Genomic DNA, 25,738 nt, shown 5'->3' on the forward strand with positions numbered 1-25,738 from the left:
ACTCTGGCAACAGTAACCCTGTGAACGGCTCTCCTACTCCTACACAGCCGAGAGAGTTTGTTGCCATGGAAAGCAGCACATCACTGCCACCGACAGAAAAGGAAACAGATGACCTGGTTGGCTGCTGCAGCCAGGAACCTGAGGAGCCCTGCTACCCACAAGCCTCTGGGGCTCAGGGATCAATCACTGATAAGCAGGAGGGAGCAGAAGCTGTAGTTAGAGAAGAAGAGGGAAAAAGAGGTAGACAGGGTGATGAAGACTATCTCTTCTTTGTAATAGAAGGGAAGGACAAAGTAGGAGAAGAAGGGGATGAAAGTAAAGAACCACCAGATACAGATGGAGGGGGAGAGGAAGAGAAAGACAGAGAGAGTGGAGAAACAGGGACAGAGGAAGGAAAGAGAGGAGAAACAGGGACAGAGGAAGGAAAGAGAGGAGAAACAGGGACAGTGGAAGAAAAGAGAGGAGAAACAGGGACAGTGGAAGGAAAGAGAGGAGAAACAGGGACAGAGGAAGGAAAGAGAGGAGAAGCAGGGATAAAAGATGGAGGGAAAGGAGTGACAGAGGAAAAAGACGGTGAAACACAAGAGACAGATTTAACGGATGGACGAAGTGGAGAAACAGAGGACGTCCTCCTCGTGTTCTCGGACAGTCCACCGTGCCGTCCGGCAGGACAGCACCAAGCTGTTGCACCAGATCCTTTGCAGCAGCCGGCGGTGGCCATGTTGGAGGAGGGCTGGTGCCGTGAGCAAGGTGGCAGAGACGACCTGAGCGACAGTCACCTCAGCGACTGTCTCCAGGTAGAGCTGGCGATTGTATCCTCGGACAGTGATGCAGGGGAAGACCAATGGCTGGCCTCCGTACCATGTGATGTCACCAAGCAGGAACAAACAAATGAAAGGAGCCAAGATGGCATCTGCGGTGGAGATGGCAAGGAGGTAGAGGAGAGAGGGGAAGATGAGGAGATGAGAGGAGAGAGGGAGGAAGAGGAAGGGAGAGAGGAAGAGGTAGAGATTGGCATCGAGGAGAGGAGGGGTGATGATGATGAGGAAGAAGAGCAGACAAGGCCAGGTAGTGATATCTTCCTGCGATCTTCCTCTGTCAGCTCCTCAATCATCTCCACAGACCCTGACAGAAGAGTAAGGCTCCCCTCTATATCTCATTTTTCCTTTCTTTGTTTTGTGTCACAACACAGCTGAAATGCTCCATTCATTTTTCTCATAGGGAAATTAGTCATAAGCCAAACAAATTTTTAAATGGTTTAAAGGGATAGTCCACCCATTTTGAAAATTGTGATATTATTTTCACTTCACTGTTTTTATGTAGGACAGTAGTGGTGCTCTCTTCCTCTCATTGTTAATGAGTGCTGGATACTGACTGGATGCTCCACATGCTAACCTCCTAAGAATGTTAGCTGGGGCCTGGGGGAAGTCCATTTCAATGGCAGGAGGCTAATGTTAGCAACTAGAGCTTTCAGTCACTATCCAGCACTCCCTAACAATGAGAGGAAGATAGCACCACTACTGTCCTGTATAAAAACAGTGAAGTGAAAATAATATCACATCTATCTATCTATCTATCTATCTATCTATCTATCTATCTATCTATCTGTCTGTCTGTCTGTCTGTCTGTCTGTCTGTCTATCTATCTATCTATCTATCTATCTATCTATCTGTCTGTCTGTCTCTCTGTCTGTCTCTCTGTCTGTCTATCTATCTATCTGCAGTATCTATCTATCTATCTATCTATCTATCTGTCTGTCTGTCTGTCTGTCTGTCTATCTATCTATCTATCTATCTATCTATCTATCTGTCTGTCTGTCTGTCTGTCTCTCTGTCTGTCTATCTATCTATCTGCAGTATCTATCTATCTATCTACCACCCTGTAAAATTTCCATGCCACCCATTTTGCTGCTGGAGTATTAACATAATGTCTTAGAATACATTTATGTACTCAGTCTTTTAACGTTCAGCCTAATCCTGATTCTCAGCTTTCTCACTCATTGTGGTAGGTTCCATCAGATTTCTGCATCCACCAGGAGACTCGCAGTGAGAATGTCTCCACCGAGCACCTGGACTTCCTGTTGGCTCGCCAACAGTGGAGAAAGATGGAAGAGGAGGTCAAAGGTCAACCCCTCCCCCAGCCAGGTCTCAGAAGTCAGGGTGGCTTCCAGGGCACCCACAGTTCGCTGTACCCTCCCACTCGCAGTCCCAGACTCAAACACAGGTAGGAGATACTCTTAACAGCTGTAATGTGTCTTGTTGGTTTTAGTTGAATTCAACTAAAACTTGACTCAAGTTTATTTTCTCTTCATCTGTCAAAGAGAGGTCTATCACCAGCCACCCAGGGAGCCCCCGCTGTCCTCCACTCTGTCCCCCAGTTCAGAGGACTCAGGCCTAGATGATACCTCATACCGCAGCCCTCCGGAGGAACCAGAGAGTGCTGTGGAGAGAGAGATCCGACTGACTCTGGAGAGAGAGGAGAGACACCGCAGGGAGAGAGGGATGCTGGCCCAGGGCCTGGTTATACCCAGGTAAGCAAAAATGAGGGAAGATACATGCAGAGACCAGAGCTTTTCTTTACTACAACGTTAAGAAAAGGGGTTTTATAAAGTACTGAAAATGGTTCGATAGGCCTGCACTATGGTTCTGTACGCTTGTACTATAGCCTTCACCATTAGGGCTGCAGTCAACCAAAGAAAATCTTGGTCGGCTGAAATTTGACCTACTCTTCAACCAACTGATTGGTTAATGGAAAAAGAAAACAAACAAACAGACAAACAAACAAAAAAAACAGGACGTTTGCATGTTATAACGTGCACTGTGGCCAGTGTAGTAAATTTAGCTCCTTCTCCCTCTGAGCCTTGGCTAGTGGGTCGGCAGTCACATCATAATCTCAGTCTGGGATTGAATCTTCTCATTCATTGTTGTTTTCATCCTCAGAGTAACCACTGTACTCGGCTTCAGTGTCACTCCTCTCGTTGTCAATATCTGAATCCCAACTTTAGAAACTTTTCCACAGCAGACAACATGGAGGCTAAGCCCAATATAATGTTCCTGCACTTGGCTAAGCGGCTAACAGGCTAAGAGTGCTGGAAAAAAATGCATCAAATAATAGTAGTACAGTAGTGAAATAACTTCTTAAGAGCCATTCTGTGGTTGTTCGCGTATTATATTGAAAAATAACTTCTTTTTTTTGGGAGATATTACAGGTCCACTAGTCTAACCATCTCCCCCTTTTTCTGTGTATAGGATTAGGCCAAGATCAGCCAGTCAGTGTTTTCCACTGCTGATATGATGTCTGATCACACACTTATTGTTCTTTATTTCTTTATTTCATTCATTCATAAAAGAAAAGAACAATTTCATATAAATGCAAACGTTCCCAGATCTTGAATGAAAGGGAGCAGAAAGAAGAAGAATCTTATTTAATCTGCCCCTTTATCCGAAGAAATCCATTTACAAAAAACATAATTTAAAACAACAACAACAAAGTAAACTGGAAATAACATAAAATAGCTGCCGGCCAACCCCGACAGTCAGATTCCTTTTTAGTTCCCAAGTTACAATTCAGTTAATACCATTCAAACAACAACAACAAAAAAGATATTTATACCTTTCATGACAATGGGTATAGGAATGACAATCAAACATAACTAACATATTTCATTATGTTTCCCTAACATACTGGCTTTAATTGTTCTTTTAAATGTAATGTTTGATTTGGATTCTTTAGTTTCTGTTTTCAGATTGTTCCATAAACTGATTCCTTTCACAGAAACACAACGTTCCATCAATTTAGTCCTGAATCTTGGTTTTTTAAAGATCTCTGTTCCTTTTAAGTTATACTTGCTTTCTCTTTTTTCAAATCTATTCTGAACGTTGTTTGGTAAAGTTTTTTTTATGAGCTTTAAACATAATTTGCAGAATCCTATAATCTACTAATTCCTGAAATTTCAACAATTTTAACTGAAGGAATAATAGATTTGTTGGATCTCTATATCGTTTTCTACTGATTATTCTTATGGCTTTTTTTTGCAAAATGAAAATTGACTGAGTACAGTGGTCCCTCACTATAACGCGGTTCACCTTTCGCAGCCTCGCAGTTTCGCGGATTTTTTTTAGTTCAATTTTGCATGCTTTTTTTTTTTTTTTTAACAACAGCGCATTGTGTTCCGCGTCCTGATTGGCTAAGGGAGAGCCCGCGCATTGTGTTCTGCGTCCTGATTGGCTAAGGGACTGTAGACCATTGTCAATCAATCTCCTCCGTGCCGTGTCTCCTGTACAGTACAGAATGCGTTCATTCTATAATATTGGACTTATTGAACTTTGAGAGTGTTTAAACAGGAGAGAAAAGTGAGAAAATGTTAACGCCTGTCTGAGAAAAGTGTATAAAGTGTGTAGTGAGGGGTTTTACAGCCTTAAAACATCTAGAATAATTGTAAAAAATAAAGCTGACTACTTCGCGGATTTCGCCTATTGCGGGTTATTTTTAGAACGTAACCCCCGCGATAAACGAGGGACCACTGTATGTTTTACAGGCATTTCCCCATACTTCAATACAGTAGGTCAGATATGGAACAATCATGGTGTTATATAAAATGTGCAATGCTTTGTTATCCAGTGAATCCTGTACTTTGTGTAACAGAGCAATTGTTTTTGATATTTTTACCTTTGTATAATTTATATGTGATTTCCAGCACAAATTCTCATCCAGTATGACACCCAAAAACTTGGTTTCCCTTACTCTATTAATTTCAATACCATCAATATTAATTGAAGCACCAGTGTCTCTCCCTCTGTTACTAAATATCATGAAGTTTGTTTTTTCAAGATTCAGCGATAATTTATTTACATGTAGTAATGAATTGTGGAATTCAGTACTACACCTTTTGTCTATGGGAAGACGACAACCATTTGAAAACTGAGCAAATTTACTTGATTTCTTTCAAAAACATGGGGGAAAATAGGCAAGTACCAAAATAACATTTGTTAAAAAAAAAAAAAAAAAGCAAGCAAGAAAGAAAATAGAAAAAAATGGAAATGGTCGGATATAATGTTATTGAATATCAGCACAAAATATGTGCTATCAGCAGTTTTAATCAAGTTTTAATTAAATATTGGTAACAGTCTTCAAAACCCTGTTTTCTATTGATGGGAACCACAGCTCAAAGTGAACTTATATTGCTGTCATGCCCCATATATGTTCAGTTCAGGCTGGCTTACTGTGATTTTTCTGCCTTTCTGGGTCCAGACCAGCCGTTCTCCAGACAGGACGATCTCCCCCTCGGCCTCCAGCCTGCCGCACCCCTACCCTGTCCATCTCCCCCTCCACTTCCTCCTCTTCCTCCCTTCCTCGATCTGTCTATCACGAGATGACTGCCAATAATGTTATCATCCTGGAACCTGACTCCTCACACTCTGCGTCCAGGACCCGCCTACTCTCTCCAGGTGGCCTCTGTGATTGGCCAGGGGGCCTGGACAGTGTGCCTGCTGCAAATGTTATTGTTGTGGAAACCTCCAATCTGATCTTTCGCAGCGCCTCCGAGTTCTGCCTAAACTCTGGCCCCGTATTAACGGAAACTCAGGAGAGCACGTTCACATCCAATCCGTTCTTTAAGCTGCGCTCCCTCAGCAGCCAGTCGCTGGTGGAGCAGGAGATCCGCATGGTGAGGCAGAGGGAGGAGGAGTGGAGGAGGCAGAGGGAAGAGGAGTGGAGGAAGAGGAGAGAGGATGAGTGGAGGAGAGGGAGGGAGAGAGAGAGGTACGATACAGTGCTGGTGTCGCCTGGCCTGAATGACAACATAAACTACAACGGTTCGTATCACTCACTTTACTTGAAGCAAAATAGTGAAGCTGAACCAGCACATCCTTTGAATTCTTTGATTTCAATTTTATTGTATTGAAAGCTGAGATTAGGGTACTTTATAAAGTCGGCAGCACCAAGAAGTAACTATGGGACTAAAACAACCACAGGCCATGTGGTTTTAATGTGGAAATTGCCCACTCCTCAAGACCTGAATGTGTTCTTTTTAAAGGGGTAGTTCAACCATAATCTTTATATCAAGTACTGTGCGCTGCCTTCAATCCCCCAACTTGGAATCTTTCATGAAAAAAACAAAAACGCTAAACTTCTCTGATCCAGTGAAAAAAATAGATGCATAATTTTACAATTTTATAACAGTAAAACGCTATTTAAAGTTTAGCATGTGTGCACAACCATCCAGTCAAATGCATGCACTGGTTTTAAGTGAAAATCTGTGTGTTTGGGAAGAAATGCACATATAACTGGATACCAGAGACTTGGATTATACAGCATGATGAGTGTGAGCTTTTTAAACAGAACTTTTGATAGAATTTTGCTGTTGTAAAATTGTAAAATTAGGTATTATTTTTTTTCCATGAGATCAGAGATTTCTAGTTTTTGGAATATGAGTTTACCGTGAAGGTTAGTGAGTAAAACTTTCTCGGGGATTGAAGGCAGCACACTGTGAGTACTAGATCCGAAAATGATACATTATGGGTGAAATATCCCTTTAATGTGTGTGTGTGGCGTGGAGGCAAAACATATTCAGACTTTCCCTGTGCTCCAAAAGCATACTACATACAACTTAACACTGCATACTGTATTCATCTCCATAGTATACTGTTTTGGCAATTATGGCAAGTATGATAGAAATTCAACATACTCTTTACTTTTTTTTTTTTTTAACTAATTGGACAGGACACTAGACATCCATCATGTAAACTATGTTTGGGTATCTTCTCCCACCTTCCAACTTCAGATTTGTAAAACAGATAGTGAATAAATACCAATATCTCAACAGATTTTTCACTTTACTTTTGATTTTGATAAACTTCCCATTTTCCTGTTGCCTCCTGAGACATAGGCTATGAGTAGCTCCTTCCTTTCTGCAGTATGGAGTAACTTCCCAGTCAAAATACTTAGTGAGTTGAGTGCTTATTGGCATTCCTGAGTATACTTCATTTTCATACTTTCACAGTGAGGCTGTTGTCACCTGGTATTAACAACCGTCCTGAGAAATCTGAATACAAGCTGACACCTCTAAGTACAGATGTAAACAGCAGAAATGCGTCCTCAGTGCATCCTGAGATCTGATCCCTCAGGACACATTCGGGGGTGGTCTGGGACGCTTGTGTCTGCATCGCATTATAGCTATTACAAGCATAAACAGACATGTGTCCCAGGATGGACTGAATAGAGTTTTTTCTTCCATATATAACTCAGAGGCAACAGCAGTTCTTAAATTTCATGCCCTGATGCAATTAAACACATTCTGACTTACCCTAGATGATAGTTACTATAGGAATACTACAGTCAAAGGTCTCTCTCTCTCTCTCATTCTCTCTCTCTCTCTCTCTCTCTCTCTCTCTCTCTCTCGCTCTCTCTCTCTCTCAATTCAGTTCAATTCAATAAGCTTTATTGGCATGACTGAATTATATACAATATTGCCAAAGCATTTTTGGACAGACAGGTAACAAAACAGTGAGTGATGATATACATAAAATAATACAAATAATAATAAGTAATTAATAAGTAAATAAATAAAATGGATTTCATTATGACAATATTCATATTATCTAATATTTTCACAAGCGCTCTCTCTCTCTCTCTCTCTCTCTCTCTCTCTCTCTCTCTCTCTTTAGAGACGCATTTTAATACCAGGCATGTACAGAGGGACTGACAGCTGTCCACTTGTGTTCAGATTTCTCAGGATGGTTGTAACTACCAGGTGGGAACAGCCTCAGAGTGAACAGTATCATAATCTACATGTTCAAAATCTGGTTAGAATGAGTATGAATGCTTTTGAGACACAGCTGTTGTTTGTCAGCTTTCTCTTTTGTGTCTTCTCCCAACTGGTTAGTAATTGGGGCATATTACACAGTGTTGAGGACGGTGCTGTGAAAGCATAGTTTTGCAAGCTACCAATTACTTAACACTGGAAGTAGTTGAACTCCAGCAAAGCTACTGTCAGGGAAGCTATATTTTATTATTTTTAAATTTAAAACAAATCTAGATTTTGTAATCTCTGATTCATACAATTTTTACAAACTAAACAGCCAAGAAAAAAAGGACCTTGTAGCTGTTGGGACTAGTTGGGAGTTTACCAACACTTACCATCACTTACCAACATTATTTTCTTTTTTTTCTTTTTTTTTTTTTTTGGTATTCACATTAAACCCATTGGTAAGAAAAAATGTTGCAAGCAAGCAACCCATTGGATGTAACACCTCTCCTCTGTGTCCATTTTCTGCCCCTTTCTTGAACATATAGCTAGAGATTCAAAGGGGCAGCAGTGAAGATGATCCACATGTTTGCAGATGATGGGTTGCTTGCTTGCACCATTTTGTTCATCTTTATTGAATCAAATGCTGGAGGAGATAGGATAAATTACTTACTCATTTGATGATAAATCTGGTTTCACCCTCTGTGTGCCTGAATGGTTTGTTCCAGTGTCTGAGGTTCCAGACAGATGTGTATCGTCCCCCTCCTCCCCCTCCAGGACCCGTAAAATGGAGCGATCCAGTCTGTCTTGTGACCACAAGGTAGGCTTGTGCATACACATACACACATACATACATACATACACACACACACACACACACACACACACACAAATGCACACACACCAAGGAACCTATAGAGCTAACCTAAAGAAGGAATGTCTGATATGTCAGAGATATGCACATGGGCATTTACTGGTGACAAAGTCTAAAGCCTGCAGCACAATCATCCACATTAATTCTGTTGTGTCATTACTAAGGTAGAAAGTGTTTAAGGCTTGGTTCATGCTCCCTATCTTCCCTCCCACTTCATTCTATCTTGCCTCTCTGTTCAGCCAGCCATTACAGGAGCCCTTATGAAAATTGGTTTCCCATGTTTTGTTTTATGTCATAACCATTGGTACGTAAGGGTAACTATGATCACTATACTCTTAACCATGGTACTACAACAGTCTTACTATGGAACTTTATGGTAACTGTCATAACCATAGTACTACCATGTTTTGTTTGAGGTCTTATATGGTAACTATTACTAATTGCTAGTAATTCTGTCGAAAAACAGTATTACCCTGGTTTTACTTTCTACAAAAAAAAAAAAAAAGACATACTTTTCTTGGTGTGTTTTCCACTGGTGTATGACCACTTTCACACCTATCACAACTAGTAAATGTGTCTCTGGACCCACAATTGCCACATAACCCTGGTCACATCCATGTCTGCAGGAAGTATGGACCCAGCTTTTAGCTTCAAAAGTATGGACTGCCCATCCACTACAACACAAAATGTACGGCCGACTTTAGATTGTGATATCATCAAAGTCCAAGTGCATGGCTTTGACAGTCCTTCTTCAAAGGTTTTTTGAGAAAAAGATCAAACTGCTCTTAAACTGGTTCTGTTCAGGGTTTTTGCACCAGTTTGAAGTGGACCAATTACGAGGTGAGATCACTGGCCACTGACTTCAGCATTGCTGTGTCTGAATTCAGCCCCAACCTGCTGGTTTCGCTGGTGACCCAGCAAACCAGCACACCATCAAGGAGCTCTAATATCCCCCATAGTATCCCGTCCAGCGGCACTTTTCACTAGGTCCTTCTTGGAGTCCCTGTACTCCTTCTTCAATTTTCTTTTAACTTGTTGATAATTTAGTCTGGGGTTGTGACATGCACACACCTCAATCTCCCTAATTAACACCCAATCTTGTTGTCACGGCTGTTAACATGGTGCCCACTTCAGGTCCTAATATTTTTTCAATTCCTGCTTGGAACCAACTTTTCTGGTTTCAGTTGAATTCTCCCAATGAGGAAACACTGGACCTAAAAACTAAAAGAGTAAAAGATTTGGAAACACTAAATATATAAAAGGCAGTAGTCAAATGATAGAAATCAACATAAATCTAAACTAAGAACAATTTAAGAAAGAAAAATAAATAAATAAATGATAATAAAATAGCATAAAAGAGTAAAGATAGTAAAAGATATAGTAAAAATAGTAAAAGAAATCAGTTAAAAGCCAAACTAAAAAGATGAGTTTTGATCTGGTCTTCATCAGCACATGTGCGGCTTAATTTTGGAGTAACTATAGATTCGAGATGGTCTTTTTGGGAAGACCAGAGAGCAGGGCATTACAATAATCTAAATGACTGGAGATAACAGGCAAATAAACAGGCAGACTTTGGCTATATTCTTGAGATGATAAAAACCTATTTTAGTTACATTTTTAATGTGCGGAATAAAACTGAGCTCAGAGTCAAAAATGACGCCGAGGTTTTTTACACATTGTGAGAGTTTAAAATGTTGTAGTTTAGGTAAAAGTTTCTCTTTCTTGTTTTCAGGACCAATAACTAAAACCTCTGTTTTGTCCTGGTTGAGCTGTAGGAAATTCTCTGCCATCCAAGAATTTATGTCTAAAATACAGTTAAGAAGGGAGTCAGTTGGCCCTGTGTCATCAGGAGACACAGCGATATAGAGCTGTGTATCATCTGCATAACTGTGAAAACTGATGCCGTGTCTCCTGATGACGTTCCCAAGTGGAAGCATGTATAAATTAAAGAGAATTGGACCTAAAATTGAGCCTGGGGCTCACCCCACACTTGATTTCATGGGTCCCTGAGGACCATGTATCCATACTTACAAAGAAACGTCGATCTGAGAGATAAGAGCTGAAGCAGTTAAAAACAGTACCAGAGAGGCCAATCAGGGTCCTGAGCCTGTTTAATAAGATATGATGGTCTACTGTATCAAAGGCAGCGCTGAGATCCAGTAGAACCAAGACTGTAAGTTTTTGTGAGTCCAAGCTACACCTGATGTCTTTTAAAATCTTTAAAAGGGCTGTCTCTGTACTGTGGTTCGTCCTAAAACCAGATTGATATTTGCTAAAATTTTGTTTCCGTCGGGCACTCCGGTTTCCTCCCACAGTCCAAAGAAATGCAGGTTAGGTGAATTGGAGATACTAAATTACCCCTTGGTGTGAATGTGTGTGTGTGTGTGTGAATGTCATTGTTTGTCTGTCTTCCCTGTGATGGACTGACGACCTGTCCTGGGTGTTTCCCCTGCCTTCCGCTCAATGAGCGACCCTTTTGAGGATAAGCGGTTCGGAAAATGAATGAAAGTTTAAAAAGTCATTTACTTGGATAAAAACAAGATTTTCTAAAAGTTTACTTAAAAATAGTAAGTTGGATACGGGACGATAGTTATTAAAAATGTCGGGATCTATATTACTCTTCTTCAGTAATCTACTGTAATTATACTGCCTTGTCAACCATTCTAAGTAATGCAATAGATACAATAGATTACAATGCAGTGTTATAACAGTGCAAGTACAGTCAATACAGTAGACAAGAAAACCAGAAGAGATAGAGGAGAAATCAAAAAGCGAAAAAAGGTTGGTTATATTTTCTAGGCAGTGGTCATTGTCAGGAATACAAGACTATTTTGAATAAAGACTGTAGTTACACTGCTAAGAACATAGGAAACCACCAATGTTCACTATGTTTTACTGTGTTTGATTATTTTAATTATCAGTCCATCGAGGTTTGCATGACGCATACAAACCATGTTCTGTTGTTCATTTTTATTTACATATTTGTCAATTAATTTCTCATTTTTACTTGTTCTTTCCTTTGTTATTTTGCCCATGTGAACCAATTGATTAATTAATCAGTCAGTGGCTGATTAATTTCTGTAATCCATTATTTCACAATTTAGGAGACATTAATTCATTTGGCTCATTCCTTCATCACTCCTGTATCTGTCCCTCCATCTTCCATTGTTTCTTCTATCCATCTCATCCTGTTTATCCATGCAAACGTCCATCCCTGTATCAGGGTTCCAGTGGTTTAGATGAATCTCCCCCTCCCTCCAGTTCCCCCCCGCCCTTTCTTCATTATCACGACGACAGAATGCCATGGCACAGCGATGGGAGGCCAGCCTACTAGCTAATCAGAAAAAGGAGTGACCAACAGCAGCACCGGACTACCAGCTGATCAAAATCCAAACTTCAAATACACCTTTTGAAGTCTGAGATGCTATTGTCTATAGCAATGTTTGTTGACCAAGGGTTAGGACCCAGTTTTGGTCACAACCTTGTTTTCTATGTGACCCCAGATGACAAGAGAATGGGACTCATATTCTTTCATGAGCCTGGAACCCAAGATGAGAGAGCAAATTCATTCAGCTTGGGTCCCTGGCTGGACAAGTATGAGAAGTCCAGCTTTGAAAGGCAATACTAGTCTTCTGTGTAGTGTGTGAAATATTGTGGCTGTACAGCCGGAAGAGCTGCCTGTCTTATGAAAGCTCACACACTGGTTTACATAATTTCATAAAATGTAATGACTTTTATCAGTTTCTAAGGTGTATTCCCTGGAGGTCTGTGGTACTTATAAATAAGCACAAAATGCCAATGATATATAATAATTGTAAAATGTTCAGTCTGAGATTTTGACTCCTGTTGGCAGTAAGCAATTTACTTACTACTGTTTTTGACTGTTATGTGGCTTCTATGTTATTCCAAATAACAGAGGGACCACAAAAACAGTGGTATTCTACTGTAATGTTGAATATTTGCAGCACTTTGTTTTATAGATGTTAAATATATTGCATTATGATACAACTTAAACTATTTATTGATATATACTGAGATTTATAATCATGAAGTTATGCTTATTGTACTGCAGTGCTTTTCAAATGTTTCTGTACAAACCCCTTTTTTTGGACTAACAGCATATAGCATTTGATTCAAGCTGCCACCATAATGCAGAGATTTGGAATGCTAGTTACAACATACTTCAGCCAGTTGTTTGACAGCAGTTCCTTGGAACCCTAAGGTGCCAATATAGACTTCAGAAAATCACTGCCCTTGTGCAATTTTTTAACTAGCCATTGATGAAGAGTTGGATGTCCCAGACCGGTGTCAGTCATGTTGGGTCCACAGTACTGCTTTTTATGGATATTTTCTGGATATGGTTGGCTTTGCAGTTGCATCACAAATCTATGACAAGTACTATGTTTTATGTGGTGTGGCTGTAGTTCAGTAATGTTCCAAGACAAAGTGTGATAAGGAAGATTTGTTTCCAAATGACGCTTACTGTGACATAGTAAACGTCCATGTCTTTCAATCTAATCTCCAGTTGTGACATGACAAGAGCCAGCTCAGTTCACCCAAATACACTGTTCGGTAGTTAACTAGCCAGCAGGCTAATTTAGGAAAGCAAGTAATGTTAATGTTAATATCTACTTGCCACTAGCTACATAAGGTTTTCGATTGTGCAAATCATATGTTACCAAGATTTGCTGACCAAATCTTTGCTAGCTTAACAAGCTGGCAGTTAACACAAAACTGGTCAGTTGTATTACTAATGAAATGAACAAACAGTTCATGTCAATCATGTCCAGTAGAACCTTTTTCACAGCAGCAGCTGATATGAATCGAGGTTCAATCAAGGTTCTGTTCCATTTAGGTCTAACAGAGCCAGGGCCCTGGTGTTGTGCATGCTGGCTCACTGGAATGGCTCTGTTACACCTAACTGGAACAGAACCTTCATTAATGTCATCAGTGGCACATGTTTACCCTGCTATTTCATTTCAAAATGGCCACTGTGAAAAAGGTCTATACTGTTGTGTAGACCTTCCAATTGTAAGTTTGGAATTCCAAACAGCTGTTTTCTGCCATTGTTGCCAAGACCTATTGACATCCAATGTGGACATTAAAGGGTACTCAAGCTGAAAGCTCTTGAAATGAGCTATTCTTAAATAATGTGTTACCATGATGATTTTATGGAAGTCAGTGCCACATGTTTGCTACCAGCACTTTTTTTTTTTGTTAAATTTTAGAGTAGGAGCAGTAGTGTGACATCCATACTAAAAGCTCTGCTGTAGTGTCTCGCAAAATGACATGCACACTGCTGAATGAATCTAATATCTGACTCTAAAGTCTGGTAAAGATTTTATTTATTTATTTATTTTTACATATTTATGTCCTTTACTGATTACTAACAAGAGAGATTTATGGTACTGTATTTTTACTCAAAATACTATTTATTAACAAAGCTATGACCTAATTAGTAATCCTGCTTATATATTCAGAGACTAGAAAATTATTTGTAGCAAGTGTTGTGTGGGAATGGCCATTTTAAATTCAAGGTTTGCCATGATTTTTAGGAGATGTTTTTTGTTTGGTTTGTCAATTCAAATAGCCTGGGTTTACTTTAGCTTGGTTTGCACTACAGCACTAAGAAGGGCTAGGCCTGGCTTACTTAGCTTGTTGTGGAATGAAGGCGCATTCAGATCAACTCAGAAAAAAATTTCCAAATGCCAGGCCAAAATAAAATCAGCTAAGCTAACAACAACAAAAAATGTGTCAGTATTATATTTTCACCATTAAATCGGTTAATTTTGACTGTGGTATATGCTTTTATATGTTTTCTCCTTTGCACTAGGATATAATTTATACTGCCAAAGTTCAAACTACCTGGTTATTATATTAGGCTGCAAGCTGCTATACAAGTCTAGGCTGTCTATAGATAAATGTAGCCTGTGCTCTATACTTTTTGACCTAAATGCTTTGATGCATGAAGCCCAGAGTTGTGAGGTTTCAAGTCCAAAGCTTTGATATTCTGAGATCTGTTGAATGCACCATAATATAGCTGCAATGACAAGGGCCAGGCGGATTCAAAGTTTGCTTCAGCATGTCATCTCTCTACTGTATTACACTACTGGAATACTATATGCTCAGTGTTTGCCCTACAATTTCATTGCAGTTGTGGTTTCCCATCACTGTTTTGGTCTCAGCTTTAGTTTTAGTGCAGTATATGACATCATTTCAACTATGTAACTACTTATTATAAAACAAATTTTACACAGACTTTATACTTGTTTGTGTTTTGAGAAAGAAATGCACTTGATCATTATGTTATTTAGTTCAGTTTAGTTCAGATTTTCTTGAACAGGTGTGTTAGTGTTCATGCTGTGGTGGTCCACCACTTCTGAATGAATATAGCGGAAACACTGGGTAACATCACTCACTACTTGCTCAGGTGTTCTACATGAGACATTTAGACAGCTGAGACTCTCTGAGCTTTTCTTTAGTAGTATCTTTATTCTGGCTCTGTTGTTGTTTCTTTGCCTTCAGCTTCAGTTATTTATTATTGCCAAATTAAAGGTCTGGTGATGTCATCTTCAATAAAGGATGTGTCTCTTAAGTCTTTTGTGCTTTTTTTTTTTTTCACTATCTAGGACTGATTAAAGCAAAAAAAGAGTAGTGCTCCTTTGCTTTTTTGTTAAAGGACCATACTATTGATTTTGCATGTTTAGCATAATATTGGCTTCTAATCTTTTCCAAAAGCAAGCAGTCGTATTTTAGGTCTCTGATATCGTTTTCCTCCCTTTAAGCCTGTCATTGGTTTCCATTCATTCCACTAGGGTATGAAAATGAACTTTTAGAGACTTCAAACTTTCTTCACACCAGTATTCCATCACCGAAATAAAGTCATCCAAGTGTGCAAGTCCACACTTAACAAGAACTAGCTTCAAGTTCAGTTCATAGTTCCAAAAATGAACAAGTTCAAGTTAATTTCTTTTTTTTTTTTTAAATGAGCTGCTCTGAGCTATGCTTTTTCAGTCAGACCTCCTCCTACCCATCCATCTCCAGCCCCCAGTCATTGCCACTGCACACTTCCCAAACTACATGAATTACTGTATGAATCACTGTACATGAATTACTGTAGAAGCGCACACAGGGAATACATGGTCTTATCCTTTGTGAATGATAACTTGTGATCATCATTCACCTGTAAATATTATCCAAAACTGGTCAGATACTTCAACTTGATGTGTCTTTTTTTTCCAGACAATTTGCACAAAAATATTACCCTATTCCTCCCCTCTCTCTCCACTAAAATGGCCAAGAGTATTGGTATACGAGGTAAAACCTGTAACCTGATCAGCTCGGAGGTAGCCACTATGTTATTTATTCTATGGTTTATCCATATATTAATTATCAACTCTGAGGTAGTTACTATGTTATATATTCTGTGGTCTATCCATATATTAATTATTGCAATATAGCCTGGGCTCGTACTCATTAGAGTTCTCATCGGGCCTGAAAATTAAGACCCGACCCGACCCGGGCCCCACTGGGCCAGCCCGAGGCCCGACCCGACCCGACTAATTAGCCGAACTTTAGGCCCGACAGCCCGATAAAGCCCGAAAAAAAAAAAAAAAAAATCGCCAAATTCGCCATTATTTAGCAGAGCCGGTCGGCCGCGGCACTGGGGCACCATCAGTCGGTATCAGGCGGGCCGGCCGCGGCACCGGCCAGCATCAGGCAGCTCACCTGTCAGATCCGGTAGACCTGACGGGTGGGCGCGGTATCGGACGGTGCCGCGGCTGGCCCGCCTGATGCCGACTGATGGTGCCGCGGCATGTGCGGGTCAATACGGTAGTCTAGAAAACTGAAGATTTTTTTTTTTCTCGTGCGCCCCCAAGTAGATTGCGCCCTGGGCAGTTGCACTGCACATAGCAAAAACCGTCCCTGCTGCCGAGTCTGCCAGCACAGCGGGATACTGCTGCAACTCTCTCTCACTTGTTTGCACTGCGCTCGCACAGCTGGTTGTCTGTCTGTCACTGAAAGTTTAGCCTCCAAATCCAATCCAGTCTCTCACTCTCTCCACCAGTCACATAAAAATGAAACGTCATAATCAATAACAGAAAAACATAATTCTATTTTTTTATTTGAAAAAAAAAAAAAAAAAAAAAAAAATCCCCCACAGAACCCGAAGCCCGACCCGACCCGCCCAATTCACGTAAATTTTAGGCCCGACCCGACCCGAAAATGTCGGGTCGGGTCGGGTCGGGTCGGGTCGGGTCGGGTTCGGGCAGAATATGAGAACTCTAGTAGGGTTATATCATCAGACAAAACATGAGCGCGTACACTGTGTTCAGAAACGAGCACTACAAGAATAATTAGTGTACATCGAAAACATTCTTGCTCAGCCTGTATTTCTTCAGTCAGGTGTCCTCAGTGTTTATCAAGTCAACCATCTCCAGATTGGTTTGTTAGTTTATAGCTCCCTAAAAAGAACCCTTCCCCCGATTTTTCATGACATAGTTGCATGCAATTATCACTTTCATAATTACTCCACATGAAGCTCTTGTCTTGTTAGACCCCCTCATTCTCATAACAGTCTCATAAGTCATGCTAATCTCAGTTTAGTATCCGAAGGGTCCAAAGTATGGCATTATTTGCCTTTACATTTACTGAATTTGTCTCAACAGCAATTTCAACGAGTTATGAAATCAGGTCTCCTAACTAATCAGTATTTTCCATATGGACTGCCTATTTAAGCTGGATCACACCAATGTTTTCCAAGTCACATATAATTTGTGTGTGCTTACTTCCAGTGATATACAGCCAGGAGAATGCCGCTTTTCAAGCCCCTTGAGGATTTTTAAGCAATTCTCCCTCATATTTCCCTGTTTATTTTATATTGTATCTTTTACAAAGTTTCTTATATGTGTAAATAACCAAACCAAACCAAACCAAACTCTCTCTCAGTTTAGACACTGCTCTCAATATGTGATATAAGTGCATAATTTAATGGTTGTGTCTGTATGGTTCTCATGATCAGACTGAGCTGTAAGCACAAGCACAGTTATTGTAGTTTTGCCTCTGACAGAATAAATGTGTTTTCACTGGCGACATTAGACTTGCCAGTAAGGAAACCATGCAGACTGTATTTTTTAATATTTTCTGTTGAATTGAATCCCTGTGAGAGCAGCAAGAGAGGGGCAGGATAATCAGAAGAGTTGGCAAGCATGGGATGCAGATTTGACCATGTACAATTTGGAGTGCATTTTCTTCTTAAATTCATATAATGGCATACTAGGGCCACTGTAGGGAGAAAAAAATTATGGACCTGGGAAAGGGAGGTCATATTCTTAGAGTAACAATAAAAAACAAACAAAAAAAAAAAAACAGAATTTCTGTGATTAAAGTCACAAATTTATGAGAAAAAATCTTGAAAAATACCTTCTTAAATAGTATTTTTCAAGTATTTTTCTTAAAGTACTTATAAAGGAACCACATGGCTTTACTTTATGAGGTTGGATCAACCAGACACTGCAGACGCTACCACTTGCCATGTATCAGGCCTGCAGCTGATGACCTCATCAAATTCTACTTAAATGGGATTTAGGAACAAGGAGATCCTGCTGATTTTAGCCCAGAATCACAATATTGTTTTCTTCTGAATCGGCCCAAGTCTCTTCAAAGTCCGGATACTGATGATAATATTGTGATTCTGAGAAGTGATAGATATGTATGGAACTGAAACACAGCAAATCAAGATATGAACAGCAATGAAAAACAAATAATAGTACAGCCGCAAGCAGCATTTCCAGGGCTCAAGACAACCGCTTCATTAAAAATATCTTTCAGGGTATGTTTCAGGTGCTGATGTAGACATACCCTGTCAGTTTTGTAATGACTGGACAAACAACTTCTGATTTATAGTCTGATTTGTGCTATGCCACTCCTATATTTTTTTGCATTTATAGCGCCCCTTGGTGGCTGATTCATATGAAACTTTTAGGGTATTTTTCAGTTAATTATGTGAACATTTCCTGTGGGTTTCATGATGATTGGCCCAACAGTTGTTGACTTTTTTTTTCATTTATGTGCTAAGCCACACCCTTTTTTAAGTTCATTGGTTAATATCTTCAAAAAGAAATAAGATAATAACAAGCCTTATGTACCTTTTAATCAGCTTGGTCCAATGATAATCCACAGTGAATTTCAAAGGAATTGGAACTACAGCTCAGAATCAGAATCAGAATGATCCGTATTGCCAAGTAAGTTTGCACAAACAAGGAATTTGACTTGGAGTTGAGGTGCTTTAATAAAAAGGATCTGGAAAAATAAAATAAAATTTACAAAATTTACAATTCAATATTGCACTGTAGAGCGTGAGTATGTGTGTGTGTGTGGCCAGGGTTCAGTGTCCATGTCTTTTGCGGTCCCTGGCCATGTTAATGTGGCCCACTGTAGAGGGGAAGAAACTGATGGACCGCAGCCTCCTGCCAGAGGGGAGGGACACAAACAGTTTGTGGAGGGATCGGCCGCAATCTTGGCTGCACATTTCCAGGTCCTGGACTCGTACAGTTCCAATCACTCCCTGCAGAGCGGATGCCACGCTGCAGCCTGTTCTTGTCCTTAGCAGTGGCTGCAGCGTACCAGATGGTGATGGAAGAGGTGAGGATGGACTCTGTGATGGAGGTATAAAAACCCTTACTGCCTTAAACCCCTAATAAAGGAATTAACAAGCCAAAGCCTACAATATTATGTACTTTCTATTCTGGGTCACTATTGGAAACAGGACTTGGTTTGGGGGATTTTACATGATGCACAGGTTGGGTACTGGAAATCTTTCACCAGGAAGAAACCTTGTGAAAGCCATGCCACCTACACCAACCTGAGTTCCAAATTAACTTAACACTGATATCAGCCACAACAATGTTAATCATTAACTGCCCCAGCACACACCCTGAAGAAGAGTAGGTGAAACGCTTTTCACATACAGCTGAAGAGAGTGAATGCGTTGCATGTTTCATGAGCTATTAGATTGGAACATTAGGCATGTTGGATCACGGTGTTCAAGCTGAAGTCCTGTCTGTGCTGTCTGGAAGTCCCACAGAACATCTGGAGGAGACATCTGGGAAAACCAAGGGAAATTCTCGATCTAAATTTTATATCTCCGCCATCCTCAGCAGAGGATCCATCTCAAACAAATGTGCAAGGGGTGATGGATCCTACGAGCGTCCTCTTGGCTGGTACCGTTTGGCCCTAAAGGTCAAAGACAGATACCCAGATGGAAACACTTAAAGCAGATGCATTTATTCAACGCCTAGGCTTGACGTTGCTGAAAGTCTGTATGCAAAGATTTTCCTGCCAGAACCGCTCCTCCTTCAGCCCTCTGTGCCCCGCCTCGCCTGCGGCCTCATACCTCTTACACCGCAGCTAGGTTTGCAGCTGCCCTCATCAATATTTATTGATCAATATTCCCTCATCAATATTTATTGATGAGGGCAGTATATTAGGGGGCAATATATATAGGGCAATATATTTTTATTTGTTTTATTTTGTGCATAATTCATGTCACCATTTTCTGTCAATAGATGTAATTTTGGTTTGCTTCGTTTTGCTAGCAAAATCAAATGTATATACTATTTGCTCTATGGTTAGAATGTTCTAATTTAATTGTCCAATAATTAGAAATGAAACCATGAGCAGGACAGTATCACAATTTTAAGTTTTTTGTTTGTTTGTTTGTTTTTAAATGAAACCAATATGTAAATATATAAGTTTTTGTGCAAAATAATAAACAAAAATAAGCCATGTACAATTCACAGTATCACGTGGTATGTCCTTTAAGATCTATAATGCACTCTACTAACTATAGCAGGCAAATATATAAGTGTCAAATTAAGGTTCAGAGGAAAATGCCAGTTACCACAGTCTCAATTAACGATAGCCTTATTGCAATAAGTTAAGTTAACCTAAGTTGCAATGTTCATTTATTCATTAAAAGATTAAAGTGACATGATATATGAGTTAGAATGAGTGCAACACTGTAGTTGTAAAAAAGGCATGTATAGTCATAATTATACTACTAAGCTTTGTCAGCACACAAGAATGCTGTCCATAGCTTGTTACAATTCACCTCAGTCTTGAAACCCTACAGTGAATATGCATTGTTCAGTGTCATAGGGCCAAAGCAACGTCTGTTGGATCCCCCACCATAATCTCAGTTTGAAAAACTTGCCTTATATCTATATATGCATAATGATAGATATTATGTATTGCCAAACTCAGTGTGTCATATGTATCAATCAGTGTCAAATTTTATAATAACTTTAGAAAAACTTTTTTTCACTGCAAATCCAAGTGGGTCAGCGCACCTGTAGAACCTTATATTCACAAGGGGTCACTGGAGCCAAAACACTTTAAGATTTTGATGTAAAGAAAAATGCGAAAATTCTATAAACACAGAGCGCAATGAGCAAGAACAGACAGCAACAGTGTTGAAAACACAGACTCTCCCTGCATTATCCAGTGGCTGCTTGCAGCATTCAGTTCTTATTAAATCATGATACAGCTCATAATGAGTTTCAAAATGGTTACTGTCTGATGTGATTATTTTTCCTGTAGATGGTGAGAGGTAAATTTATTCAGTCAGTAATGATTATGAAATGTCTCTCCTCTATAACTGTACACCACTGAAGATGATCACCTGTTAAGTCCTGATCAGGGTCATGGAGGGTTTGGAGCCTATCCCAGCTTGTAGCAGCCAACAGCAATATATCATCATCATCATCAACCTTTATTTGACTAGGCGAGTTAATTAAGAGCAGACTCTTATTTGCAATAACGGCCTAGGTGGGGGTAGGAGCCCCCTGGGGAGGGGTTTGGGGATTAAAAAAAAAAAAGGGGATAAAACAGGGACAGGGTTAAGGACAGACATATAGACATACACAGAACAAGCAGTTGCTGTAGCCAGCACATGAAACACAGACACAGAAGTTCATATCATGCACAACCATCAGCAGTATTACACATAACAAACATGAAGCACATAAATATTAGTGATGTTAAAGACATGACATTGCACATAACTGACTATGACTGACTAGTATAATTTTCAACATATCACTGTTCTGTGCTCAGCAGGATGTAATTGATAGAAGAAAATGTAAATTACATTATTGTGAAATAAGTAATACATTTAAAAATTGAATACATAAATAAAATAAAAATAAAAAATAATAATGATAACAAAAACAACAACAACAACAACAACAGCCTTCACTGGACAAAACTAACATAATTTCTATTCAATTACATTTCAGGCGTTATGTTGTTAGCTAATTTGTGGTTGTTGCTCAGACACTCAATACAACAATTTTATTACTGTTGGTGAAAAATCCTCTCAAAAGCAAACGCCAGCAGCAAACAGCAATATTTAAAAGCTAAGTTACCAATAGCTTGTCCACCAGATTTGTTTGTGTCTGTCTATCATTGTTTTATTCTGAAAATATTGTCAACAGCAGCCTGAGCAGCAGACAGACAGACACACAGACAGGTGAGCTGCATCCTCTCAGGTGAGTCTTAGTGAAAGATCTAGCCAGAAGTTCAGGAGTTGATTGAAAAATGATACAAACAGAAGTTTTTGACATGATTTAAAGATAGGTTTGATGATCATCGTAGCTCTGTCTTCAAACTCTTGAGCTGTGTCGCCCAAATCCACAAACAACAAAAGACAGAATCTCAGTTGCTGTAAAAACCTTACAGCATTCTCTACACGTTTCTATACATTTATTTTATTGTAACACTTATTATTAAAGCCTATGATATGGTTTAGGATTTTTTTTTTTTTTTTTTTTTCAGGTAAAAGCCAGAAATACTTTATTTTTACAGCTTACAGGTAACACACAATGATGCAAATGCTGAAATACAGGCAAAGGCGAATCCCAAGACACGTTCTTATTAAAAAGTAATATCCTGCGTATTTAAATTGTTCCCGTGCTTATCGAGATTATCAGTGCTATTATAAGGCTCAAAAGGCAGAATAGAAGCAACAGTTCAGGTGAAAAGACAAGCAGCTGCACAATTTGTGTAAAAAAAAAAAAAGAGAGAGAGAGAGAGAGAGGGGATAATTGAGAATAAAATGATGGGAGGGACAACTTATTAATTTGTCCTCTCCATTTTTCTTGCACTGACAGAACACACAGCGCAACCGGGAGATTATAATTCACTGCACAGGAGTCAGAGTGATCTAATGGCTTCATGGTTTGGGATAATGAAGAATATTTGAAAAATATATTAATTGAACCAAGGATTGCAGTGAATCTTTGGACGAAACAAAAATTAAAGTGGCCACAGGCAAATTCTATGAGAATTATTGTAACATTTTCTCATTTGGAAGGAAAAGAGTGTTAATCTAAAGGCAACACAGGAAAAACTAGAAATTAAGAAAGAAAGAGAAATGGAAAATGGAGTATGCTATTAGATTAACATAAGCGCATATGCCTTAGATTTCTAATGAAGCTAAAGCAGGAGCACACAGACATGAGTGGGCAGCAAATTTAATCAACCAAAGACCAAAAGACAAATCTCCATGTTGTGTTTGCAGACACGGAAAATGCATTTCACGCTGTATCACATCACTTCCTGTGGGTTGCATTTCATCTTTTTAAACACCTGAATGTCATCAAAACTCCTGAATCCTGCCTCCCCTACTTATCCCTACTTATGGCAGTGCTTGGAAATTAGCATCATCCCTAATGTTACTCCATGGGGCAGACTGAGCTTATGTGAATGGAGACTTAATTAGAATAATTAGATATTTGGCTTGATGACAGGCTTTCTTTTACAGCACACATTGAACATTTTGTGAAGAAGCTGAAACTGAGGATATGATTTTTATTTTCAAAATGAGACTTCTTTTAACAGGTTAACAGGCAACCTTTTGAATTGTTTTGGACTGTGGTGGTGCTGTCTACATAAAGGCTACCTTTTCCACATTCTGCCTTTTAGATTTAGAACAGACTGGTTCCCATACTCGTCATTATATGTTTGATGGTTTGGTTGACTGACCATCACTGAGTCTATATAGACAACTTCATGTGTCTATTTTTGTTTACAAAGCCATTCTGGCTAAACTCTCATATTTTCCAAAGGTTTGCACTGAGCGAGCGGAAAAAGCTTTCTCCTTCTTTGCTCCACTGGACTTGGAATAATCTGCAGAGCACACTACATCTTAAGCCGTGACACACCAAGCCAGTGGTGGGCTGTCGGCCAATATCTGGCCATCACTGAACCTCTGTGGCCCTAGTTTTTGTGGTGTGTTCTGCACCACTGACATGAGTCGGACTCCTGATGGTGGCTTTTTGGATGATTGAGCATGCTGAATCAGTAAGAAAATGGTCAGCAAATGCTTCTTTGTTTATTGTTAGACTGTATTTCTCCATTCCGGGGTCTTTTTGGCCCCAACACAGGCAAAATGAGGTGATGGAACGGTCGGCTTTTATCGCTGCTGGTTTACTACAGAGCCAGGCTTCAAACAGTTGAGCTTAAATTAACAGTCAGCTGGCAGCTGTGACTAGGTGGTGTATTCTCACCAATCCCAGGTGAGAATACAACACCTGGTCAAACTAACAATGTATGGGCCAACAATTCCACTGAGGGAGCATGCTATCTACTGTTACAGTCACTAGCTGGGGCACTAGCTGTCATGTGGCCACTCCTGCACCTGCAACATAAAGGAACATATATGATCTAATAATTAAATCTTGAGGGGTATCACACTGATCCAGCAATGTACCTGACATGCAGCACAAATACAGATACAGGTTATTTGTTGCATGAAATTGTAGTATGATTCAGTTTTACATAGCACAGGAACTTATGAACTTATTTTCAAAATCTGATATTTTGCTGGTAGCAGTAGACAACCAGTAAACCACAGACTGGAGAGTATCTATCAGTATATCACTGCTATGTCTTGAGTCATCTGAAGTTCCTCCACAGGACACACTCCATTCACTATAGCAAAGGAGTTAATATGTAAGGCATCAAAATGGGATGAGTCAACTTGTTTCATTATCACATCCCCTTCATTTTTAAAATGATAGCTACACCCCTAGAGTAACCACGTGTCAAAATCCCTGGCAGCAGAATTAAAAGTAAAGAAATCACATGCACAATTTGTTAAACAGATTTCGAGGTTCATGGTGAGGGATTGCAGCAGAAAACAATGGGCCAGATGCAGGAAGTGATTTGCAAACAAATCTCTTCTTATTTTTGTTCCATCGATTTGTTCATATTTTGTTAATACTCACTGAATTCTGGGATTCACTACTGTTGTATTATTTTTGCTTTTGTCGTAGGTCTGAGCACATTTTACAAGTGATCAAGAGCACTTACCAAGATAAGAAAAAACCTGCTTATAGTCACAGTGCACAAAGTTTGTCCAACACAAGGAAACATACATTTTTGAATCAAAGAACATAAAAAATGCATCACATGAGTACCAGTGCATAATCACTTTAGATAATTCTGTTTTATAGTTTTAGTAATTACAAGGATAAGGTTATTAAAATAATAATATTTGAATGTAGATGTGTGAGAGTAAATAGATTTTTTTAAGAAGCCTATAGGCCACAACAGGTAGAAAAAGAATGAAAAAAAGTTACATGCGTGATTTAATTTGAGCATTTATACAGTAGCACCTGATCAGAGGCTGTGCTGTTCTCCTGCAGTCGTCACCATGGAGCGCTTGGCTTGGCCAATGTCTTTTTTCGTTTACATTTTAAAACTGAACCATTTTCATTTAATTTCAGTGACTGTGTGTCCCTCTGCAGAGACAACATACACAACATCACAGATTTTTTTTGCCATTACTGACTTGTTGATTTCCCTGTAACAGCAATCAAATTTGCCTTTAATGTAGATTTCAGCACAGCTGAAGTTCTTTTTCTTCTTACAGCCTTGCTGGTAGTGCCTTGAATTCTTGGTCATCTGACATTGTGTTTTGCACACAGCACTACAGTTGCCCTTATAGGCTATGGTTTAGGGGGCATTACCTTTGGTAGTAACAACTGCTCAGCCACATGCTGCCAGTTTATGAATAGATGGGAGTCATCATTCAGGATACCTGGATAAGAGAGGAC

General features: G+C 39.5%; 1 protein-coding gene across 1 annotated transcript; it reads left to right on the forward strand.

The window, feature by feature from the left end:
* Positions 1-478: 478 nt before the first annotated feature.
* On the forward strand, positions 479-15,213 carry LOC115375858 (histone H3.v1). The gene is made up of 6 exons (XM_030075439.1): positions 479-1,136; positions 2,009-2,223; positions 2,321-2,530; positions 5,251-5,813; positions 8,473-8,564; positions 11,880-15,213. Exons 1-6 carry the CDS (start codon positions 720-722, stop codon positions 11,970-11,972), a joined length of 1,590 nt encoding a protein of 529 aa, XP_029931299.1. The 5' UTR covers positions 479-719; the 3' UTR covers positions 11,973-15,213.
* The last annotated feature ends 10,525 nt before the right edge of the window (positions 15,214-25,738 follow it).

This window comes from Myripristis murdjan, chromosome 17 (assembly GCF_902150065.1).
Source record: "Myripristis murdjan chromosome 17, fMyrMur1.1, whole genome shotgun sequence".
Classification (NCBI taxonomy): Eukaryota; Metazoa; Chordata; class Actinopteri; order Holocentriformes; family Holocentridae; genus Myripristis; species Myripristis murdjan.

What these genes read in the sequence shown, in the direction of transcription:
- LOC115375858 (XM_030075439.1), top strand. Translation starts at nt 720, where the DNA reads ATGTTGGAGGAGGGCTGGTGCCGTGAGCAAGGTGGCAGAGACGACCTG. An exon ending in CAGGGCCTGGTTATACCCAG is followed by an intron (nt 2,531 to 5,250) that starts GTAAGCAAAAAT and finishes TTCTGGGTCCAG; the next exon opens with ACCAGCCGTTCTCCAGACAG. An exon ending in GTCTGTCTTGTGACCACAAG is followed by an intron (nt 8,565 to 11,879) that starts GTAGGCTTGTGC and finishes CCCTCCCTCCAG; the next exon opens with TTCCCCCCCGCCCTTTCTTC.